The 24,417-nt window shown below is 40.0% G+C and overlaps 1 protein-coding gene across 7 annotated transcripts in view; it reads right to left on the reverse strand.

Annotated features, from left to right (window-relative positions):
- TAFA1 (TAFA chemokine like family member 1) overlaps nt 1-24,417 on the reverse strand; it is a 684,082-nt gene that overhangs the window by 421,615 nt on the left and 238,050 nt on the right. For all 7 annotated transcript variants that reach the window (XM_032458120.1, XM_032458118.1, XM_032458117.1 and 4 more), the window contains one exon: nt 2,498-2,618. In XM_032458120.1, the coding sequence (XP_032314011.1) occupies nt 2,498-2,615 (118 nt within the window). In that variant the 5' untranslated portion in view covers nt 2,616-2,618. The remainder of the gene's footprint in view (nt 1-2,497; nt 2,619-24,417) is intronic.

Here is a 24,417-nt window from a genome sequence, read left to right on the forward strand (position 1 = left end):
TAAAATAAGACAGGTAGCATTTGGTGGTATATTCTAGCCAGGTACCACCTAGTTAAAAATAACAAGAGTAAAAACAAGATTGTGGCCAACTACGTGGATTATTAGCCATGTAAACAGCAAAACTAATTCAACATCTGTGACATTCACATCAGTAGTCTATTAAGTGGGGATGCCAATAATTCCTGATACTTATGAAGAACTTTACAAGTTACAAAGCACTTTCATGAAGATCATTTTGTTTGCAGTCCCCACAATATCCCTAAATGGAAAACTGGGCTCAGAGAAGAAAAATGACTTGCCCAAGGTCAGTCACTAATACTAAGTGACAGGGAGGATGGCCCAGCCTGAGTTCTGTCATCGCCACATGCCAACACTCCTCAGCTCTGCCAACGCCTCCTTTCAGAATGGTCTGCAGTTCAAATGAGCCCACGTTTTGAACTCACATGGAAGTTGTCATGAATTACGTGAAGGTGCTCACACCTCCTCTAAAAGGCTACTTGGTATGATTATTCTCTGCACTGGGAGACATTTATCCTCCTTGGGAAATGGGCTATGGAGGTGAAATCAGACCCACGTCTCCAGTGGCGGTTATTTGCTGTGTGATCTCAGACAAGTCACCTAGACCCTAGGAACTTCAGTCTCCTGGGCAGAAGGGAGAGAAATTACACCTTCTTGGATAAGGATTAGGCCAAACCTTGTGAATTAACCTTGAGAGCGTACCTAAAACACTCACATTAGTTGTTTTTGTTATGTACACTTATTGTTAAGTATTACCAGGATTGCAGATTTCTCGTATTATTTGTATGACTATGTAATAAGTCAAAGACATTTTTTTGCCGGAACCGATTGGTGAGCTACTGATTGGAGGTAACCTGGGGATTCCAAAACCCACGTTTGTTTTTCCTCCAACTCGGCACTGAAGCCTCGGACTCCCGGCGGTGGCCGCTCTAGACTCAGGACCCGCGAGGCAGAAATCACAGCGCGCAGCAGCTGCAGAGCCGTTTCTATGCCCACCTGCAGGGGCACCAACGCCCCTTCGCCTTCCTTTCCCAACCCAGGGCGTGGAGAACGAAGGCGGCTGGGGCCCAGAAGCAGCCCTGGGCCTCTGCCCCAAACTCAGCCCCCGCCAATCCCCTCCACCCTGAGCGGCCCAAGCTCCAGCATCCAGCTGGCTGGCGCGCTCGCCTGCAGCCCAGTGCCGGCGCGCGGGAGGAACCGGGCTGCACTCGCGCTGTTGCCATCCTTTCCCCAACCAGGAAGCAGAGCCCCGGGAGGCAGCAAGAAGCGCCCTGGGAGATGTTGCTGGAGGATAGTGCCGAAGAGCCCAGGATCGATGCCCAGACAGACTGCGGAGCCAGGGAAAGGCAAAGGCATAGACGCGGAACCACGTCGCTGGAGGAAGCCGGGCCGATGGGAGGAGGCAGGAAGGGATTTGGAGAAGGGGTCGGGGAGGAGGGGAGATGGAGACCTAGGAGCACTAGAGAACTAAGGATCCGGAGCTTGGCCGCGCAACTGGTCCCCTGAGCCAGGACTTGGAGATCAGGTTTGGTGGGGAGGGGTGGTGAAGATACAGGGTGGAGTAAATGAATGCAAAGGCTGAAGCAAGGCAGAAAATGGAAGGAAATCTTTCCGACAACCAGGGCAGGTGAGGACAATCGAGCTGGGGAAACAGTAATAAGAAAGCTGGAGAGGCAAAAGAAAGGAAAATCCAGATTGAAGAGTGAGGCCAGGGAAGGGTCAGAAAGATTCCTTGAACAGAAAAACGAAGAAAGCAAAATGCATCTGGAACTCAAAATTCAATATAGGAAAAGAAAATGAATCACACTAAAGGGAACTTGTCCCTGAAACTGCCAAGAGGGAGAGAGGATTTAAAAAAAACAAAAAAGGCATGGAGCATACCAGAAGAACAGAAAGAGAAGGAAGGGAGAAAAGAGAGGAGACAAATTAAACCGGAGAAGAAATAGTAAGTTACTTTTTAATTTCTTTTTCACTGACAAACTACTTCCAAAGTTAATTCTGGCACTAACATCCCCACAAAATCCTTAGCCATATACACACGGAGATTATGGTATCTTATACCAGATAAAAATGCATCCCAGGGACATGCACACTTTATCAGTTGCAAAGATCATATTTTGCCTCCCTAAAATATCCTCAAGTCTTGAAAGTTATCCTACATTTGCAGGATATGTTGCTATGGGCCAAAGGATCCAAAAACAAATGACTTCTACATTTTAGGTGAGTGCCCAGGGGTGGGGGGAACTCTTGGAGAAAACCACCTTTTCTGAGAAGAGTTTTCTTAGAAATACCTCCAAGGCATTTTAGTATCCCCCACCCCTTTCCCCAAAGCATCCAGCCAACAATATGTCTTAGAATTCAGAGGCAACCTCCCACTGAAAAAAAAAAAGCTGTAGCATTTTCTGTCACTTGCCTTCAACCATCTGTTAGAAGACAGCGGTGAGAGTGGAGGCTGTGGTGGAGGCAGCTTCTGACTTACCTGGTCTGTGCAGGTGGTGCTGCTGGAAGGTGTGTTGAAGGGATCCGTGGCAGAGCAGCATCGCACAAGCGCTTATCCACAGATACAAGACCCAGGACATCGCAGAGACCATTGCCATTCTCTAAAGAGAACATTAGACAGGAAGGATTACCCCCAGCTCCTTCAAGCCCCCAGCTCCGTCAGTCCCACTGATGAGAGAAAAGGGGGGTCTCAAACGTCATGTCCCTTTGCTACTTTGCTGGCTGGAATTAATGACCCTGCAGAGGTCATGCCTTGAGTGGGACTGAGGGAAAGCACTTCCCAGGCAATCAGGAATCCAGTTTTTGAAATCCTGCAAAACCAAATTCCTCAGCTCGCCAAAATGCAGAAATAAAGTTTCTGAATATCAGTTAGGCAGTTTGAAACATGGTATTCTGACTAAACAACCTATTTTACACAATAATCTTTAAACTATAGTTATTCCAGGCATTGACTGCACACTCCCGTTCATTCTAACTTCATTGCAAGTCTGACATAAGCCTGGAAGGAAAGAGTGGATTCTTTTTTTTTTTAATTCTACAGTCATGAATTTTTAATTCCAATGCTGTCTTCTAAACTAAGTAATCATTTCTCAGAGGCATGCTGTAATCTCCTGATAGAACCGGTCTTTTTGGCTGGACTTAAAATCAGAAGGAATTGCCTTCAGCCAGAATGAGTTTCAGATACAAGATCTGTGCTTGCCTCCTAGAGCGAGCCATAATTTACAATATTGCTTTGCCTCCTAACATCCCATTGTGGCATTTGTTGTAGTGCTGATGAATATGCATAGACAGGTGGTGTATGTATTTATGGACGAACACCCACCTTTTCTCAGGCTCTGAAACTTTGACAGTCTTATCTGTACCTATAAGAATCTTAGGAGCCACAAAGGCTCAACTGCACTACATATTGTCCAAATTCTCAAACAACACCTTATGCTGCATTTCATCTCTGCCAAATAAATCGAACTTGAAGCATCGTCCTTACTCAGCCAATGATGTGGAAGCATTTTCAATACAAGAGTCCAGTTAAGTATATGCTTTTCCCTTAGAGAGAGATTTTGGAACCAAGGTTGTTTCTTTCTTTTTCTTTTTTTTTTTTTTTTCCATTTTTCCACTGTCAAATCATACACTTCAAGTATTTCAACAGTACATTTAAGACCTCCTAGTGACCACCCAGTGTGGCTTCTTTATTAGTAGAAATTGGTACTCTTTCAAAAACTGTGATGTTCAGAAAGCAAAAAATATACATTATATGTGTGTGTGTGTGTAGACATAATACAAGATAATTTATGGGTTTTAGGAGAGGGAGACTTGGTCTGTAAGAAGGGGTTTTAGAACTATAATAGACAAATGGCGACAACCATAATTAAGTGCAAAGTAGGAAAACATTATTTTCAACAGCATGGTGCCTTTCATGCCCCAGTCTGTGATTCAGATGGACTATCACTTTGTAATTAGTTTCACAGCCCACTGTTTACTTTTGTGTACAACGGATTTAGCTTCATTGTCTTCAGAACTATCAGTATAACATAGATGCATTCTCTTCAGTAAAGATAAAGAGCAACACCCCTCCTCTGAATTCCGAAATGAATTCATTTGGGAGCCTTTTGAAAATACCCTGCAAATTATAGAAAGACAAAATAGACGTGATTGTGGCATGCAATGACTGTTTGTGAATTTCAGCTAAAATGCACGAGGAATTCATCTAAACTTGAAACAAGCCTTCCACAATCAAAACTTAACAGTTTTTCAATGACTGCTTTCTCTTGCTTGTTTCTTCACCCACATAGATCTTAGCACTCAAAACGATGGCTGTGGCTTGACATTTGCAGTATTTTCCTCCTTTTTCTTTTATTCATTTAACTTTCTTTAAGGCTCAGCATTACTTCCAAGGTTCCTGCCTATTGCTCTCTGTGCTCACTGTCTTACCAAGAGGTTGTCTCTCTATGAATAGGTGTTTTCCCCCACATAATGCAACCAGCCTTACACAGTTCTCTAGATCTTACTCAATAGGTTACAAATCTGCTTTCTGAATCTTAAATCCTTAAAGAGGCTTCTTACCTGAAAAATCCAGCCAAGAGCAGAATACTCTATTAGTGGTCATTGGAAAGCTCTAACACTTTCTAAAATCCATCTGTGCCACAATTTGAGATTTTTTTTTTAAAGAGCTTCCCACTAATCTTCTTTATCAGGATTAAAAATATATATGTTTTTCGCTTCCGATGCTATTTCCACAGTAAAGACATTGGGTTCATCCAGATTGTTTTGTCAGAAGAAGAGCCAAGGTTGGAGTGCTGGAAACCTTGTCATTTTCACCTTTAAATCATCTCCTGGCGTCACCTCTGCCTGACGAGACCTTTGAAGTGGTGGTGAGATAATGTGCAGTTTCCTGATGAGAATCAGTTTATAGTTAATGATGGACCATCCCCACTCCAGTGCATTCGGGGCAGAGTAAGGCAGCAAAATGTGGGAGCAGGCTGCTATACAGTGCTGTAAGTAGCAATAGTCTCTTTCAATACATCCCTCCTCTGTAAAGTATCACATGTCTTAAAGTGACATTACCCTCTATTACAGCTACAGTGAATTGTAATACCTGCCCACTAACTCTTCAACAACTCAAGCAGCACTTTAACACTGTATTGCCTGGTATGTTCTGTAAGTTTTTACCCATAACGTTCACTTGCTGCAAGAGCAACGAGGGAAGGAGAAACAAAGGAAAAAAGCATCCTGCAAAATACTGATAGTGTTCATGGGTGTTAGACTTATACCAGCAAATGGGAAAATGAAATATAAGCCATTTCTTACCTCTTAATGTTCTTTTAACCAGTAAGTTAACCAAAAATACTGTTGAGTTTATACAGATTTAAGTCTGTCGATTGTTTTGGCAGCTAAATCTGAAAATATGATTTATCTAGAATACAATATAGATGTTTATGTGTGTAAACCCACAACAAACCTTCTGAGTTTTTGAACATGTTTAATAAATAGAAATATGTCATTTTCAGCACCGACAAAGGAATTTTGACAAAGGAACATGTTCAAGGCATTTTTTAAAAATTTCCTTCTCCCTCAAATAACATGCTGGGCTAGGGGGAAGAAATACTCAGAAGTTTAACATTTTGTTTCCAGTACTATGGTCTAGACACTTTCTTCTTTAGACATACAGTATGATTGTAGCCAAATGTCAATGACGCATGTAAGGTGACCTGGTTTTCACTTATAGATTGCACTACTAGCAATGATTCATTCAAAGAACTCATTCGGTTATTTCATGAATCACTTATAAAGCACCTACTATGTGTTAGATGCTTGGTAACAAGGCAGAAAACAAGGCTGATGTGATCTCCACCGTCCTAGATCATACTGTCTAGTCTTTCATGTTTTTTCCCCTAAATCAAGGTGGTTCTCCTAATATTCCTTCCTCAAAAACATTTTCAAGGGCCTCAGAATACTCTCTTGCCTTTCACAGGTGTTATAAAGAAGGTTTGATGCTACAGTGCATCTTGGGAAACCATTCCCTTCTCTCCCGTTACACAGAGTGAAGGAGAGAGAGACCCTTCAGACGCATCAGTCTTCCCCACTGCTCTTGCACAGCTGCGTGATACACACAGAATAGCTCTTCGGAACACAACGACTAAAACTTATCATTAAACAGTTTTCAAGATAACAGTAAATACTAATCTTAGAGTAAGTCAAGAGTGCCAATGTTCTAGTTGGCATTGCATGTTTCATTTCTGTGGGTCGTTATTGTTGTGCTGGTGAGTAGGTACAGAAAGTTTACAGTGACTTGCAAAATCAAGACAATAATCATAACAGCAGTAGCAGCAGCTAATGTGTATTAAACCTTCGCCATATGCTAGCATTGCTCTATAGTAACAGAGTAAGGTGTAATTTCATCCTTTTTACCAACCCTGTAAGATAGGTATTACTATTACTGCTGCTGTTGTTGTTGTTGTCTCCATTTCATGGATGGGGAACCAGAGGGTGAACAGAGAGATTAAGAACTTAGCTCAAGGTAATATAGCTACTAAGTGTTGGAGCAGATTTCAAACCCTGGTCATCTGGGTCACGAGCCCATCTCCTAAACACGACGATAAAATACTTCATGGAAAAAACAACCCTCCAAAATGAACTATTGAATTTTCTTATTTCTTTGCCATCAAGACAGTCTCAAAAAAAACTCTTATTCATTCATTAATTCAAGACATATATTCAGTACCTCCCAGGCATTTGAAATATTGAAATGTGGAAGACAGTCTTTGCCTCAAGATTTTTTGGGTTTGTTTTTGCTATGCTAATACATTAAAATTGAAAGGAAGTTCCCATTTGCTAACAAAAGCTACCATTTTGAAAACTATAAATTATGTTTTTCATTTCTAGGGATTAAACTAAGGTTCAGCATAGTTACTTATCTACAATTCAATTCAATTTCATAAACTTGAAACACATACTAATGGATTATGTTCAAGGCACTCAAATAGGCATTGTTAGATTTTTTTTAAAAGACTGGAATAAAGACTTTCGCTTTCAGGCTCAGGTGGATTTCTATATATGTGTGTGATGGAACAAGAATATCAACCTAGTTCCATTTTTTTTGTTCCAAATATTTTGTTGTCCATTGTATTGCAGCCAATGATCTTTTTTCCTAATAATACAAGCATCAAGAAATATTGACATTTAAGGCAATTTAGTCTATTCTCCTAACTCAAAGCAAAACTACTCTCACACCTTTCAAAGAAGTTGGGTCTTCCTACCTTCTGGCCATGGTAGGATTCCATCACCTGAGCACTATATTGTTGGATGGGCCATAACGTTCTGGCATATGAGGTGTCAGCAAAACTGATGGTACCTTTTTGAGGCGGGAACATTTAATTGTTGAAGCAACACCCTCTACATCTCTCTTTGCCTCTGGAACAAGGACTAGCTGCACTATCTGCCTGGATCCTTGAGAGGCTACAAAGAGCAGAAGCCCTCCCCTTGCCCCACCAACCCACAGGGATGTACACAGTGAATAAGAACTATTCTGTTCTTTACACAATTGGGATTTAGAAGCTATTTGTTATTGCAATATAACCTAGTCTGTCCTGACTGATGAAGACTTTACCCTATATTGATCGTGTATTAATCAAATTTTTATGTTCCATATACTGCCCTAAGCTCTGAGGCGATAGCAGTATACACACCAGACCCAGTTCCCACCTTCACAGAGCCTCCTGCTATAGAAATCCATTGGAGATGTTTGATCAGAGCAGTGATAAATCCAAAGCACTGATTATTGAAGCTGGAATCCCTTAGAGTTCTTATAAGCCAAAAGTTATAAACTGATCACTCCTGTGGCCATGCCTGGCTCGGTCATTTAGTTATATAAGCACAATGTTGCAAAAGGCAAGGTCTATAGCATGATTGTTTTAGCCCTTCCAGCGTCTTGAATTCAAGGTACTTATGCAGCTGGGCTGAACTCCTTAATGATATACATTTCAAACACAGCATCTGTGTATTTGTTTATGTAAAAAAGAGAGAAAATCCTATTCATCAGAACTTCTCCCCATGGAGAAATCCACATTTATTCAAAAGAAAGTCCCAATGAAAATAATCAGGGGTGAAAGCTGTAACACTCAGAATGCTTAAATAGCCAAGAATGTTCAGCACACTGCCCTGCACAATAAAGGCAGGGGGAGAGAGGGCTGGAGGGGTAGAGACTTTCTATATCCTGTGGAGTGTGACTCTTCTCTGTGTCTCTTCAAATGATTATAAAAGTCTTAAAATACAAATACTTCGTGTTATTAAGTTAATTGGGAAACCCATTGAAGGGGTGATATCCTGGATCCAGGCCTAAAGAACTACCAGTAAATCCATCATTCCCCTGGTTACCATGCTTTGCATTTCTGGCATTAGAAATAAAAGCCCTCCTTACTTTAGTCCAAGAACCATCCACTTAATAATTTGGCTAATTTGAATTCACAAATGTGCAGGGCAAAAAAATTTGAGACATGCAAGATTTTTAGTCTAGGCACATTTCTAAATTGAAAAATAACTGAAGGAATTTAAATAAATTATATCTGGACTGAGAAAGGTGCCAAGTTTCAGTCCAATGCAAATTAAAGTGGCTTAGATGTGCGCCATTTAAATCAGTTCAAAGTATTTCTTGAAATAACACATTTTGGTTATGGTTTTATAATGCTGATGTTTTTCCTTGTTCCATTTCAATTGGCGGATGGAAAGGACAGCACGGATAAACGTATCACTGTCCAGGCACCTTACCTCTAGTCCCTATGCCTTATGTAGCACTGAAGCCCAGTTTCTCTTTTCTGCAGTCACTGCAGCTACCCACCAGTTGGTTGACAATGTCTATTTTCAAACCCTGATCATGAGACAACAGTATACTTTTTCCCTTGGCTAAGTAATCATGTTACCCTATCTTTCTCCCATAGCCCGACTGCATAAATCATTTGTGTTATATCAATTTTTTTCTGGAACTCACTGGAAATTTTCCTGTCTACCATGGTGTCCTAGTGTGGGCACCATACCAGATGCACAGCAACATCCCTAGCTTGTCAGTCTTACTCTGGGACCCAACTAAAGGGTATATCCTCACTTTACTTACTTCTCTATTCTGTGACCTGCATTATTTCAAAATATATTTAAGCTGAGGAAGAGGATAATGAAGAGAAAGCAGATGAAGTACAGCAAGAGAATGGGAGTTAAAATAATACATGATATTGATGATGACTGATGATCATATAATAATAATGATGCAGCCGCTGCTGTTGTCTTAATACCTATTTGGGGGTGGGGGGTGACTCTCTCTATGTGTCAAGCCCTGGCTAAGCATTTACATGCAGTGTCTCCTTTAATACTCACAAAAGTGCTGATAGGTCTATATTACAGTGATGTCTATATCATGGGTGAAAATGCAAATTTCAGAGAAGTTAAGTGACTAAACTAATGTCACACCTCTAGTAAGTCTGAAAAACTACGAATCAAACTCATATTTGATTTTTGGAGCCTAAGCTCTAAGCAACCAAATTCTAGGCCAGCAATTTTGGCAAGAAACGATAAATTTTAAGTGATAAAGGTAAAAGTAAAGTAAGACGAGCTTGACGTGAAGTTTGAACATGGAATGCAAATCATCATGAGATACAGAGGAAGCACTATTTTCACTCTAAGCTTCCTAGCAGTAGATGTGAAGAAGAGAAAAAATATTTCTTGAAAATCCACAGCATCCATGAGGAAAACAAACAAACAAAAGCAAACAAAGAAACAAACAAAAACGGCAAACTACTGCTTATGAAAGAATAAAAATGATTAATGGTAAGAGAGAATGAACAGGGGCTGAATCATTCATTTTCTGTAAAACTGGTGATTCTCAGTTCTACAATTTGGATCTGGATACATAAGGCAGAATTTTCAGTAACTGTAAGAAAAGGGAAAGGGAAGACACAGTTTCTGTTAGGCTGGAAGAAAAGATAAACTTCATGCAGGAATCTCATTTTTCACCTCCAACAGGCTATCTCTACAATTACTTTATCAATTATAATTCCTCATTGCTTATCTTGTCTGTCTTCCAGGCAGAAGAAAAAGAAAGAATAAGGTCATTTCTTTTGTTCTTCCACATCTTGTCTCTTTATTCTCTTTTTAGAACGGAAAGAAAGTTGAAACCACAAACAGCTTCACCTCCGTCTCACTAATCAAAGTAATAAATAAACCGTCTTGTTCGAGACCAAGGGGTCTCTTTACTACAAGAAGATGAATATATATTCTAAGCACAGAAAGGTTGTGAAAATGACTGCTTTGATGATAATAATAAAAACAGTAACATGATTTCTATGGTTCATGAAACTCACAGAACCACAGCTGGATTTATAATCACTATCCCCCTCATACCCACTCTGATCTAAGAAGTGGCCCTTCATGCACTCAGTGGTTCAGCCAGAAATGAAGAAGACTGCCATCTCTCTCTGCATGAAATCCTCCATTCAATCAGTCACTTCCTATTTATCTGACTTCCTGTCTGTGTCTTGAATCTGTCCATTCTCTCCCTCTCCATTCAAATATCCTCACCCAAGCTACTATCATCTCTCACCTGAACTATGACAATACTTCTCTAACTAGTCCACTTGCCTTCAGATGTGTACCTCCCACACATCTCTGTCTCCACTTTGCAGATGGAGAGAATTGTGTTTTAGATGCATGTTGATCATGCCACCCTTGTTACTGAATAACGTTTTAATGGATTTTCATGGAGCTTAAAATAAGGCCCAAATCCATGACCATAGTGGAGAGGGCTCTGCGTGAGCCGGCCCCTGTATATTTCTCAAGTCACTGTGGCAGATGCTCTTGCAGCCCTCAAGATATAGTCTCTGTAGCCTTAACTACCCTTGTAAGTAACTAATTCTGGAATTACTTAATTGATACCTGCTTTATCTCTTTACCAGAATCACCATGAGAGGAGATCCAGCATCTTGTTCACCACTGGATCTTCAGAATCAAGCACATATTTACTACATGGTATATAGTAGACATTCAAACATTTGCATGTGTAATGAATAATGATGAATGAATCAAAAATAAAATATAAGTTCACTATCAAGATGGCCTGTACAGTGAGCTGTTTTTCTAGAAATAAGCAGATTTTGTGCTCTCCCCAAGAATTTATTCATTCTTTTGGGTAGCACACGTGTATGAAGTGGTGATACATATTTAGGATTACTGCCTTGTTCTGTTTGAGTCTATAATTATGACACTAAGTAAAGGAAATTGGCCCCTATTTTGTTTAAACCCTTACCTACCTACTTCTAAAACCATGTTGGATTTTTTTTTTCCTAGAGGGGAAAAAAAAAAAAATGAAACTGTCCTAAATTTTCAGCCCTGGTTCTTGGTATTTGATGATATCCAGGTATGATCTGATGGTAGAGCTCACAGCTGATCCCTAAAGAATAAAGAAAAGTCTACAAATGTTAAAAATCAAAAGAAAGCACTTAGAATTTCATTACACTGAACCTAGAAGAGACCTTCCAAAAAAAACCTCCCAGCCCGGCCTCTCTGTTCTAGAGGAAATAAAAAGAGCTAAGAAAGGGAAGAGGCTTACCTGAGGGAACACAGTGAGTTCACTGGTGTGGGTCACATCTGAATACAAGTCTCATCATCTGGTGTTCTCTCTGTCTCTCTGCCTCTCTCTCCCTTACAGCACTACCCAGTAGAACTTTCTGTGACACTGGAAATGTTCTGTGTCTATGCCAGCCAAGATGGTAGCCACTATCCACTCTGTGACTAGCAAGCACTTGAAATGTGGCTAGGGCAACCAAGGAGATGAATTTTTTTTTTAATTTTAATTTTTATTTCAGTTCATTCCATTCATAGCCACATACGGTTAGTGGATTCTGTTCTAAAATATACCAGCCAGGTTAAGGAAAATAAAACATTCAAATAATTTTCAGTAAGCTAGAAGAAAATAATTTGTAGCAAGCTAGAAGAAAATAATCTTCAGTAAGCTAGAAGAAAAAATTGAATTACCTGACAGTAGCCTGCCAAAACAAGGATAACATAGAAGAAAGTAGAATGTTACAAGTAATGGAAACAAACAAACAAAGCAATTCAAACTGAAGTGAATAATAAAGAAGGTATATGGTTTCTTACAGGTTGACAGTTCACAGGTGGGGCTCACCTCCAGGTGAGTTTGACTCAGTGACTCCGCTAAGCCATCAAGGATCTAGCTCATTTTCAACTCTCCCTCTGCCATCCAAGGTGTCATTCTAAGGCAGGTTCTCCACTAGGGATGAGACATCACTGCCAATAGCTATCTGGGCTATGAGCTTCTCCATCCACATAAAGGCAGCACAAAGGACTGTTTTGAGAAGCTCTCTCAGATGAGCAAGGAAGAGTCTTTCCTAGCTCCCCTCAGCAAACCACTTCTCACATCTCCTTAGCTTAACTTGGGTCACTTTGCCCTCCCTGAGCCAAAGACCTTGGCCCGTGGGGAAAGATCACAGTGTTGGACTTACAGCCGCACCACAAGCCCCAGACCCAAATCAAGAGACAAATCAGCTTCCTCCAAAAGAGATGCACGGAATGAGAGGGGTTTGATATGGAAAGGAAAACGAGGACAGTAATGAGGAAGAAAGGATGAATATTAAAGACGTAATCATAGACGTAACCACATGTGGATAAATGCCAGACGTAACCCCATGTGGACAAATGCCATGTACTTTTAGGACTAAGGTACTTTGCCATTTTTATCATTTTTTCCTACTTACAGAGTAATATAGTCATCTTTTGGAAAGATAGAAAACTTAAGATCTAAATAGAAAGATTTTTAAATCATCTAGAATCTGTCACACACAAGTTACCAGTACTCACATTTAAGTGTACAGCCTCTTAACACATTTCCAAACATGCCTAATTGGTTTTGTTGCTTTTTAAAAAATTGTCCTTTAATATATAATACGTTTTATGATTTGCTCTTTTTCTCTGAAAATATCACACTTTCCAATGTCAATTACTATTCCTTTAACGGTGACCTTAATCGACATAACCAACCTAAGGTACTTTTCTTTTTCTAAACATTCCACATCCCTTTATTGCTTGTAAATTGTGGTTAATCTTACTTCTGTGGCAGTAAATTTCCTCCTATGCAAAACAGAGAATTAGCAACAAGAATATTGTTCTTTTTTCTATAGGATCCTGTATGACACCAGTGGTTAACTGCAACAGAAAAACATAAATTCCCTTTGCCTGGTGTGGGCTTAAATTCTATTAATTTTTCTTGACACCCAAGGTTTGTATCTGGTCTGCCTTCAAGTAAATTTCTCTCCTGGTTTTTGTCTTATTATTAACATGGCTGATTATCTGTTCTCTTTTGTCTGGTTAGAATTTTAATTATGGAAAAGAGATAATTTCCAGAAATAGAAAAAATATAGAAAAATAGGAACATATATCTTTTAACCCATATCTCCTTGGGCCTCCCTCCTTGTATTTCTTTATTCTTTGACTTGGTCAGTGAGGCAGTATAACAGAAGAGCTAAGAGAATGGACTCTGAAGTCAGCCGGCTTGGGTCCTACATTCAGTAACAGCTCTTACTGTCGAATCCTATTCAAGTAACTTCACCTAACTCACTTCACTGATACCTAATTCAAAAGATTATTGTCAGGATGCACATCAGAGTGTCTGGCATATAAGTCTCTACATACTTTTAAAATTAAATTTGATTTCTATGTTCTAAGATTTAGCTTTAAATTTTAAGGTGCTTTCCTACCTCTCTCTGCCTTTGCAAATTCAACTTTTTCAACCTGAAACACCCTTGCTCCTTTTCCATTTCCACTTACCTTTTCTGTTCCCCTTCCTTCTCCTAAATCAACTCACTTGTTTACATTTGGTTCTGGTGCATTATTTTTATGGAGTTTTTTCCTGGCCTCGCAAGTCTAGGTTGGAAACCCCTCCTCTCCACTTCTGTAAGACTCAGTGTCAGCCGCATTTGCTTCAACATCTACTGCTCGGTGCCATGTCTATTTACTATTCTCTTCACTTTACTAGACTATCTTTCATTTCCACATCCCAGGTAAAGCACAGTGCCTTTCAGTTCTTCAAATATTATGCCTCTTGACTCAAAGGTTTTGCACATTCCGTTCCCTCATTCTGGAATATCCTTCCATCTATTTTTTCCCCACATGACTCTTTCTTATCCCTTTGGTTTCAGAGGAACTTTCCCTGACCTTACCATTCCGTGTTTGAAAACATGCAATGGTTTTCCAACTGACAGAATACAAAGTCTGATTTTTTTTTAAACCATAGACCACAGGGCCCAGCATAACCAATGTCTGCCCATATTTTCAATCTGAGTATTAGTCCATTCTCCTTACCTACTTCCACATCCACCATGCTCCAGTCACTCTGGTCTTCTCTCAGTAGAACATTCAGGTGTTCATTCATTCAGCAAGTATTCATGCAACAAACCCGGTACAGGGAACAGAACTCAAGAACCGGTACCCAGGATAATCACTGGCCCATCTCACACCCTCTGAATACTCTCTAGATTCAGAGTCTTTGTACATGCTCTGAACTCCTATTTTATTCATCACTGTTCACTCACCATCTGGCAGTGTACCTGGCACACAGTAGGTGTTCAATCAATATTTATAGAAGAGATGAATAAATGGGTGTGTGAGTAAATGAATACACATAGCCATTTCTCATTTATTCATGTTTTAAGTGTTTTGTGAATTTGCAGCAGTATTCTAAGCAAGCGGTTGGCAGTGGGCTGAGCAGGGAGGAGGCTGGAAAGAATTTTAGATGATGTGTCTGTATGTGTATGGGTGTTTGTGTGGGAATCTGAGTCTGAAAATGCCTAAATGTGCATCTCTGACCACATCCCCGTCCTGGTGAGAAAGGCTTTTTGCATTGCTTCTTGTTTTCCCTCATCCACCCTTCTGTCCTTTTCTCCTAACACACCATATTGAAAGTAGGCCTTCCCCACTCTTGGTTTCCACCCTCACGTTCGTACTGCAATGAAGAGCATGTGGTATCTCTGGGAGTCCCAGCCTAGAGAAGAAAATCAAGCAGTTACTAGTTTAGAGTAGAAGAGAAGAGAATTATGGAACAGAGTTCAAGGGAAACCTGGGACATGATTGGAGGGGGTAGGACAATGTACTTGAGCATGCTCATACTTGGATCCCCTATACCAGAGGTCTTCAGGCTTGACTGCGAGTTGCAATAACCTGGGTAGTTTTTAAAACTCTAAACGCCCAGGAACCTACCCCAGAGCGATCAAATCATGATCTTGGCAGGTGAGACTCAGGCAACAGTATTTGTCAAAGCTCACTGGGTGGTTCCAATGTGCAGCCAAGTTTGAAAACCACTGCTCTAAAACACAAACTTACTGCAGTATGTCTCTGGTCACTATGACAACCCCATAAATACCTGTGATTCCTTGTTAATTAGTTGCCAACTAATAGGCATGTTCTTTGTGTTTAACAGATTTAAGGTGAGTCCAGTGTATGGATCTTCATTGAAAACTTACTATGTGCTTCATGTGATAATAGTTACCATATAAAACCTCTGTTTCATTAATCTGGGGTCTTTTTTCCTATCTCCTATTTAACTGCATAGATTATGTGAACCTTAGATGTTCCAAGCAATGGTTAGTAAACTTCATGATTGCTTCCCTTACGTACATATCCCTCCTCCTTGATTTTCTATCATTGAGCGACAGCCCCCTTGGCTGAGCTAACTGCTGGTTCTAGGAGTCTCCCCTGTGGCTCACAGTGGCCCCATCCACTCACGGTGTTCTGAGATGAGCATAAAAGTCAATTTGTGCCAATAATATGTGAGGACAGGTTTGCAGAGATCTCTTAGACACTTTTTCATTCATCTCATAGTTTCAGGAAGTGATTTTTTTCTCTTCATCCAGACCTGAATAAGGAAGTAGGTCATTGACTAAGAGTCATTAACTGGAGACCCTGAAGGGGTGCCAACCTTAGCACGAAGCTGATACTGTGGAAAGCAGAGTGAACACATAGGAAAAATGTCCTTGGCTGAATCAAATAAACTCTGAAGTCCACTCAACACTAGACTTGCCCAGTAATAGTTTAAGGCAGTTTGAGTGTGGCTTTCTGCTACTTGCAGCCAAAAGCATCCTAATTAACAGAGCATTAAGAGACAACAACAATGGAAATATGAAACTAAAAATATCCTGTAGATTACTTAACCAATGCTATCATTTTAAAAATAAGATTAAGCCCCAAGGAGCTGAAATGACACATGTAAGGTAACACAATCTACCTGCCCTGATGTTACCTAGAATTGGGCCTCCATATTCCCAGACTGTTGCTCATTCTACTGAAGTATAAAGTCTTCTTCATTGCAAATATTTGCTTTAATTTTCCCATGTTGCTAAATTAGCTGGGATGACCCTAATTTTTAAAATGTCATTCAATTTCCTTGGAAGGAACTCTCTCTAGAAATAGAAATTCTCAGCCCTCTCTCAAAAGACATGCTCAAAGCCTATAGAGACAGTCTGATTTTCAAATGTCGACGTCATGAAAGAATATGCAAAACTGTTGAAAATATATATCACACAAGCCACCCCCAACCAAAAAAAAAAAAAAAATTTAAAGTTCTATCCAGCTAGGCTGCTTCACTAAATGATGTTGCTGAATATATAAAATACTTGAATCTAAATTTAAAAATGCTCCCCTCCCCTTGATTAACCAGATTGTCCCCTCCCCTATATATAGGAACGCTATGTGCCTGAGCCCACTTGCCATCTGTCACCACATTTTCCAAACTTCTCTTCCACCCCCTCCTCTTACACAATCTTATCACATAAAAATATTAGATTTCAGGGATTTGTATAATTTCATTAAATTTTCTGAGCCAAGTAAAAATAGAGCAAGTACTGGTATATCAAATTGACTCCGTTTTTGAGTGCCCAATACATATCCATGGTACCCAGTGATGCCCTTTACGCAGAACTCATGCGCCCAGGAGTAACAAGAATAAATCTTTCCCCTTATTATGGTATTTCATATTAGGAATTTGCAGGTGTTTCCCATATTGCAGAGAGGAATTTGGATAGTTTCCAGAGAGTCCTGACTCATATACCATCATATTGCTTTGTTTATTACCTTTTGTAAAGTTTTGTTAGTTTTCTCAGATCATTAGAAAGACACTTACAAGCCAGTTGGGAATTATCCATGTTGCTGTTCCCCCTCCACAGTGTGGGAAATGATTCTTAACCATCTGAATATAGGGCACTGTATTCATTTAAGTGCTTAAAGACAGAAGCTTAAGAGTCTTCTCTGGTTGCTCTCTTTCCTGCTTCTCACATACAATCCGTCCAGAATCCCAGCTGGTGCTTTTGTTTCCAGACCCCACAGGAGGACTTTGAGGAATGACCAGGGAGATTGGATATAAAGTATCAAGTCTGCTACACAATGGAGAATTGTTTAGGGATGGCCTTCTGAGCCAGGTTCTTTCCTGCTTCTCTGCATATTCAGTAGAAAGGAAGCTTACAATGAATAGCCTTTCTGCCTTTCTCCCCTCCCTACCCACAGTGGTTTTGAAAGGTTCATCAATCACAGTGCCTCAACCATTCTCTGATCACAGGGGTACTCACATGACTGAGGCCTGACCAATCAGAAATTCCCATGCCTTGTCAACAGAGATTGGTCCAAATGTAGGCATAGTACCCAAGAAGAACCCTGGGGAGAAAGGGGTTTGCTTCCTTTCTAACACAGACCTGGGGCTTCTGGTGGCCATTTCTACCTGCCATGAGGAAAAATTCTGCCCATGGCAGCAGAGAATACAGTCATACACAGAAGAGAAAGAGACAAATTAGGACTGAAAGACAGAAAAGGAGAAGAGGCAATGGGATAAGAATAGAATCTAAATCAAGGGTTGGCGAACTATGTCCTGCCTTCTGTTTTTGTAAATTAAGTTTTATTGGAACACAAATACACCCATTTGTTAATGTATTATCTATAAATGCTTCTATGCTACAATGGTAGAATTTAGTTGTAATAGATACCAAATCCAATTGAGAATGCCTGAATGAGGATATATGAAGTATCTTGTCCTTTTCAAAGATCTTGTAATTTACTGAAGGACTAGAAATGCAAATACATATTTTTAACAAATGAGGTAATGGGAAAAAGCAAAATACAGAATAAAAATAACCTATAATGAAAAATAATATGAAAAATAATATATATATAATTGAATCACCTTGCTGTACAACAGAAGCTAACACAACATTGTAAATCAACTGTACCTCAATAATAAACCCCCCCCACAAAATCTAACAAAGTAACAGTGATAACAAAGATGTTAAAAATACTACTGATGATGGCATCTACCATTTATTGATTGCATATTATGTTGATCCTTTACATAGACTTTCACTCATCCTCTAAACAATCTTGCAAGGTAAATGTATCAGTTAGGATAGGACAAGTTTTGCTGCAATAACAACCAACCAAAATATCTCTTGCTACATATCCATGGTGGATCAGTAGAAGGCTTGGCTTATTGTTAACAGCCAAGATTCCCAGATGATGGAGACTCCTTCCCAACACATGCTTTCATCTTTGCCACACTTAAGGAAGAAATCATAGCAAATTGCATACTGCCTCTAAAAAACTGTCCAAAAGTGAAAAACAGCACTTCCACTCAGATTGTATTAGCAAAAACAAGTCATGTAACTATGCCTAAATTGAAAAGTGCTGATGCAATGTAATGATACCAGGTGCTCAGAAGAAGAATACCAGGAATTTTCACCCAAATAAGTACTGGGTAAACACCTTTCCAATGAGGAAATACATTAAAAGAAGTTAGGGAGACATCCTCAAAGCCAGAGCTAATAAGCAGTAGTGTTTGAATTGATCCCAAGTCAGTATGACTCTAAATTCCAAGCTCTTTTTATGTTGTACCATGTCAGTGCCCTTTCTTATCACCTTTGTGTTGGAAAATAGTAGAGTTTACTGACGAAAGGGATAGTAGGCTTATATGACTGAGGACCAAGAAAGAGATGTAAAATATTTAGACTTGATGAGTTTTCCAAGAGGAAACCCCTTTATCTTTTTGATAAGGACATTTTACATCATGTAAGCAGTCTTTAAGAAGGACATGGATGGCAGTTTTGACTAGAGAATTGGATCTGGGGTGGGATGATTAGGGGGAAGGGAGGGCAATATGGAAACATAATGAAATAAGGCAATAAAAAAAGACAGGACTGGAAGAAAGATAAGGGAGGTTGAGAGAGAATTAGTAGTTGGAAGCGAGATTTTAGACTGAGGCCATCCGTGTTCTTGAGTACTTTAAGCATAATTCTTTCCTAAAAGGTTCAGGTTCAAATATTTATGGGACAGAGTTACTATTTCCTTTAGAGGCTTGTCAAAGTATACAAGAGGAGGAAAAATCTGTTTGTGAAGGGAGTTTACAGTATACTTAAAGTTTATCTTAAAAATAAATAGGACTTGATAGATAGGGCAATAAACAACAGGCCCCACCAGGAACCTGCCAGGAGCACTAACAGGAAGCACCTGTAGGCTGCCAAGAGCCAGAAATAAGAATGAACAGTTCTTCCTGTCAGAGAGTCACAGCAACATTCACAAACCAAAAGGATATTTGGGGTGTAGCATCTCTAAGTTAAGATCCTCTCTGTCATGAACACACTCACAGTTCACGGGGAAAGCACCCACACAGGTAAAGTCACATCTGAATCAGATGTTGCTGACTCCCTTTAGCTATGTTTGGTTTTAGCCTGAAATTGTGACATGGCATACAAAAATCTGTACAGACTTTTAGAGAAATTTAATACCACAGTGATAAAAAAACTTTGCATGACCTCAGTAATTAGGAAGCATATATGACCAGAAAAGAGTCTGTGTGTGCACCCCAGATATTTATTATTTTAATATTTATATTTATTAAATTCCCAAAGTTAGGGATAATTGTGTATATGTGTTGGGCATGACCACAGGAGTTGAGGATACAGATGTGAAGAAGAAAAACAATCTCTACCTTCATGGAACTGCCTATTTTAGTGGAGGAGAAAAATGATAAAACAAATAAACAAGGTGACTAAAGATCAGACTAAGCTATATAAAGCTATGGAAATAATTACATAATAGCAAACCTAAGGACAAAGAGTGGGACTGACTTTAGGCAGTGACCAACCCTTCAGAGGGGGGAGCTTGAGCTAGGACTGGAAAGGTAATAAGCCAACCATGTGATGACAAAGCATGATATATATTTGGTCCTGTTTCAATTAATAAATACTTTTTTTCTGGAGACAAAAATATAATAGAGCTGAGTTACAAAGCTCATTGGATGAGGACTCAAGAGATCTGAGTCTCTTTTCTGCCACTTAATAGCTGTATGCCCTTAAGCTAGCCACATAAACTTTACGAGCCTGGATTTCTTCATCTGTGAAATGTCTGGGTTGGACCCAAGGATATCTCAGGTCTCTTTTGGCACTAAAAGTTTGTATTACTTCTTCTCCTATTCCTACTGTATGTATGTGTGTAAGAGTACATGTGTACACACACACACACACACACACACACACACACACACACACACACACACACAAAGGACATACTAAGTCTTCTATTTTCTAATTATTGAAGGGAATGGACTCTGGGCAAAATAAGAAATGCTAATTCAATATGATTTCAATATAAGTGAAAACCATCATGCTTACCTGTAGCCTCTTCCCCAAATTCCACTTTTGCTGAAATACCACATTAGCTATTCCACAAAGGTCCCTGGGGATAAATGTGACTACCATATCTTAGAGGATACATCCACACCCCTCTCCCAAACTACCTGTCGTTGGCCATAGCCTCTGATACTCCCAAGTACATGTGGCTCTTCCTCCTTACTCTTCCCCCAACACACCCCAGTTCAACCTCATCTGTGTGGACCAGAAGTGAACATCCAATCAAGGAAAAAGCTAACCATAGGCTGGCTACTAACCTGGGAAATAAAGGGAACAGGTGAGTCAGGCCAACCAATCTACTTCCAAGGAATTTGGGTTTGGGGTAGGGAAACATTAGGTTGGTAGCAAGACACAAATTAAGGACACATAAGGGGCTGCCAAGACATAATGATGAAAAAGCATTCAAGTGAAGTCTGTGGACTAATTACTGTGGAGGCCCCCAGAGCTATTTAGATCCAGACCCACTCCCCAGCTTCATCTCCCATGAGGCCCTGGCATTACAGAATTTCCTGTCCCCTATTTCTATGCAATTTCTCCGTGTCCTATCAACAATCCCCATTTCTACTGAACCAGCTTAACTGGATTTCTTTCAGCTAAATCCCATTCACTAAAACAAAGAGTGGCTCATTCAATAAATAAGCTAGACTCCATGGAGATGTTAACAGGGAGCAGATTTAAAAATAGGAGGAATTAATGAAAATGGGGGAAAGGCTCTGCTTTCAGGAAATAGAGGTCAGACAGCCAGGAGATGCCGGCACAGGGAGGTGTGAATGGCACCTGAAGTAGAAATGGGTTCCAGAGAACATGCAGTTTGGAGGATGCTCCAAAATTGGTCTGGAAGGGCCTAAAAGAGATGAAGATGATGGAAAATTTTGACCTACAATTTTGCTAACGAGCAGTGCTTAACTCTGTAGGAAATAAACAGCCCCCCAAAGCTCTCAGACATGCTTGTCTTTCTCTCCACTAACCTTCCACCCAGCACAATGCATAATATATAGTAAAAAGAGGAAAAAAAGAATACCCATTAGTCTGTCTTTCAGGAAGCACACAGGAAGACATTTTCCCCGAGTCTCTTTTTAAAGAACACTGTATTTTCCCACCCCTGTGTAAGTAACTCTTCAGAAGTTTGTCTTAATTCCCTGGCTTAGGCTCCTCAAACTTGAGGATCACGGGGAGGCAAAGCAAGCTCGTCGTTTTTCAGAAGAGGATGGTAGGGAGTGATCGTCCAATAGTCACTTCCAACTGCCATCTGTGACAAGTCTGTAAAACATTCCGTTTGCATAATATATTGGAACTCTATTAAAATACAGCACACTGTTACAAGAAGTGGGAATATTCTAAGTCAAATTATGTCTCCTCATAAAACCATCCCCCTAGTACGGCAACAAAGCAGCGTTCTCCTGTATCGCTTTAAATAAGAAAATCCACTGCTCAAGGAATTACTGGGCACTAAGCTTAGTTTCATCCAACGCTGTGGACATGTTGGGAACCTGCAAGAGAGTAAGGCTGAGCAAAGGTCATTTAGCGGAAAGATGCCTGTTTGGATTGAACATCTTCTCTGCTCTAGGGTAAGCAAGGACAGAACAGCAATCAGTTTACAGAAGCAGGCACTAGGTGCCATCCATAATGCAGACCTATATATCTGACCCAGAAAGGCTGTAGCTCCTGTTTCCAGAATAGAAAAGTGTATATCAAAAACTTCACCTGTAAGAAAAGATCTTTATGTTTAGTAAGAAGTGGGCCAGCAAACTGATATCTTGACAGCATGCTGAGGATTCTAGCAAAGGAGGATGGCGGCTACTTGGATATTTTTATTTTTCCCTGCCCCTGTCTCTAAAATACCGATGACATCCTTGCTCTAAAAAAGGACACGTTGTCTAGGTCGAGAATTTTTTTAAAAACAGCTAATACTCTTACAGCTTCATACCCAACTGCAGCTGTAGTTTTTTAAAAGCACCAGGGTAGCAAAGACCATGGTTGTTAATTAATGACCACCTGCAACACCCCAACATCTTATCCATATTTCAGTGACCAGTTGGGGGAAATCTGAAGGAGAAACAGGACAGGAGGTAGGGTGGAAGAGGGTTTCTTACCTTCAGTGTTTTATTAGCCCAGTCTAATACAGTCATTTGAATTATCAATGAATGGCTGTAACTTTACCATGAAAGTATTTCTATTGAAATGCAAGCCCTGGAAATAACCTTAGGAGGCATTTTTTTAATAGTTTGATTCCAACTCTGTACCAGGCACTCAACCTGGGGCTGGAAAAATTTATAAATGGTTTTCCTTCCCAACCGCTGTAATGACAGCCACTCCCATGTCACACTTCTCCCAAGACAGATGGTGAGAGAGAGCACAGTTTACTGTTCAGTTTTAATTCACTGCTGTCTTTTGTAAGGACAGCCTCTAAAGAGAAAAGCTGAAGCCATTCTGCCTAATTTTAACAATACCGGGATGAAACCTCGTGTTTTAATACTATGGGTCACTTCCCTGGAGTGTTTTATGAAACTTGCCTTAAATGTGTCACCCAAAATTCATAACTGATCAAATTTAGACACTCCCCTAAAAAATAAGTACAAGAGAAGGCTGTCATTTTCTGTGCCATTCCTGACAACCGTCCACCTCTTGATTTGGGCAGGTGTTTCACATTTTCACATCTGTGGCTCAAACTGTTTTCATGGCTGCAGCTCGTCTATCCTATGAGGTCACTAAAGAGAAGCAGAGGTCCACCAAACTCTTAAATAAGCCACATCTAGATTTGTGCTGTCCTTCAATCAGATTAGCAAGTGCTGACCAAGACCTAGCCGCAGTGCTAACTGCTTACATTCTTTAGCTGGGTTCATCTCACAAAGCTGAAAGATTAAGGCCATTTTATAGATGGGAAAATGGGGTCTCAGAGGGGTTAGGTACCTCTTTCCAAAGTTATATGGTTCATACATGGCTAAGCAGAAATGCAAACTTGGGTGTAAGCTCACAGCCCCACTTTCCCACCTACCTCGCTAATCAGCTCTTTCACGAATTCCATGACTCAGGGGCATGCTTACTGGGGGCTTCTTTTCCTTCCCTCTAGCGTTTATCTCCCGATAGACTCCATTCATTTTCAGTTTCCAAGTGAAATTACTCATTGGTCATAAATTGAAAGAACTGCCCCCAAACCCAAATCTAGAAAATAGAGAATTAAGGACATAATTAACACTATAAATAGGATATTTTTTTTGATGGGAAGATGAATAGGATAAAGAAGTAAGCCTCTTTAGGATATTTAAGTATTTATTTACCAACAATTCATTTAATACGTATAGGTCCATAAAAAATTTCAAGAAAAGGTACTTAGGTGTATGGATTTTCTATATAATAAAATTAGTTTTCTATCAGTTTGTCTCCTTGCCCCTTGCATCACATAAAAAAAATCTGCATGAATTTTCACTAATTTTGGAGAATACAGTTTTGATGGTCTGAGTGAAAAACAGCCTACGTTCTGCACCTAAAGTTGGATTCCTCCACAAAGAAGCCTGAGACAAAGTCTTGGGAATTTATCTGAGAGATGATTCCAGGAAGGAGGAAAGATGAAAGGAGAAAAAGCCATAGCTGTATTACTGAACTGGTGATGGCTGTAAGTGACTAGGTTCATTCCTACTAAGGACCGTCTGAGAAGAATGGAAAATGTGTTTCAGAATTCTCCCAC

Source organism: Camelus ferus, chromosome 17, assembly GCF_009834535.1.
Source record: "Camelus ferus isolate YT-003-E chromosome 17, BCGSAC_Cfer_1.0, whole genome shotgun sequence".
Taxonomy (NCBI): Eukaryota; Metazoa; Chordata; class Mammalia; order Artiodactyla; family Camelidae; genus Camelus; species Camelus ferus.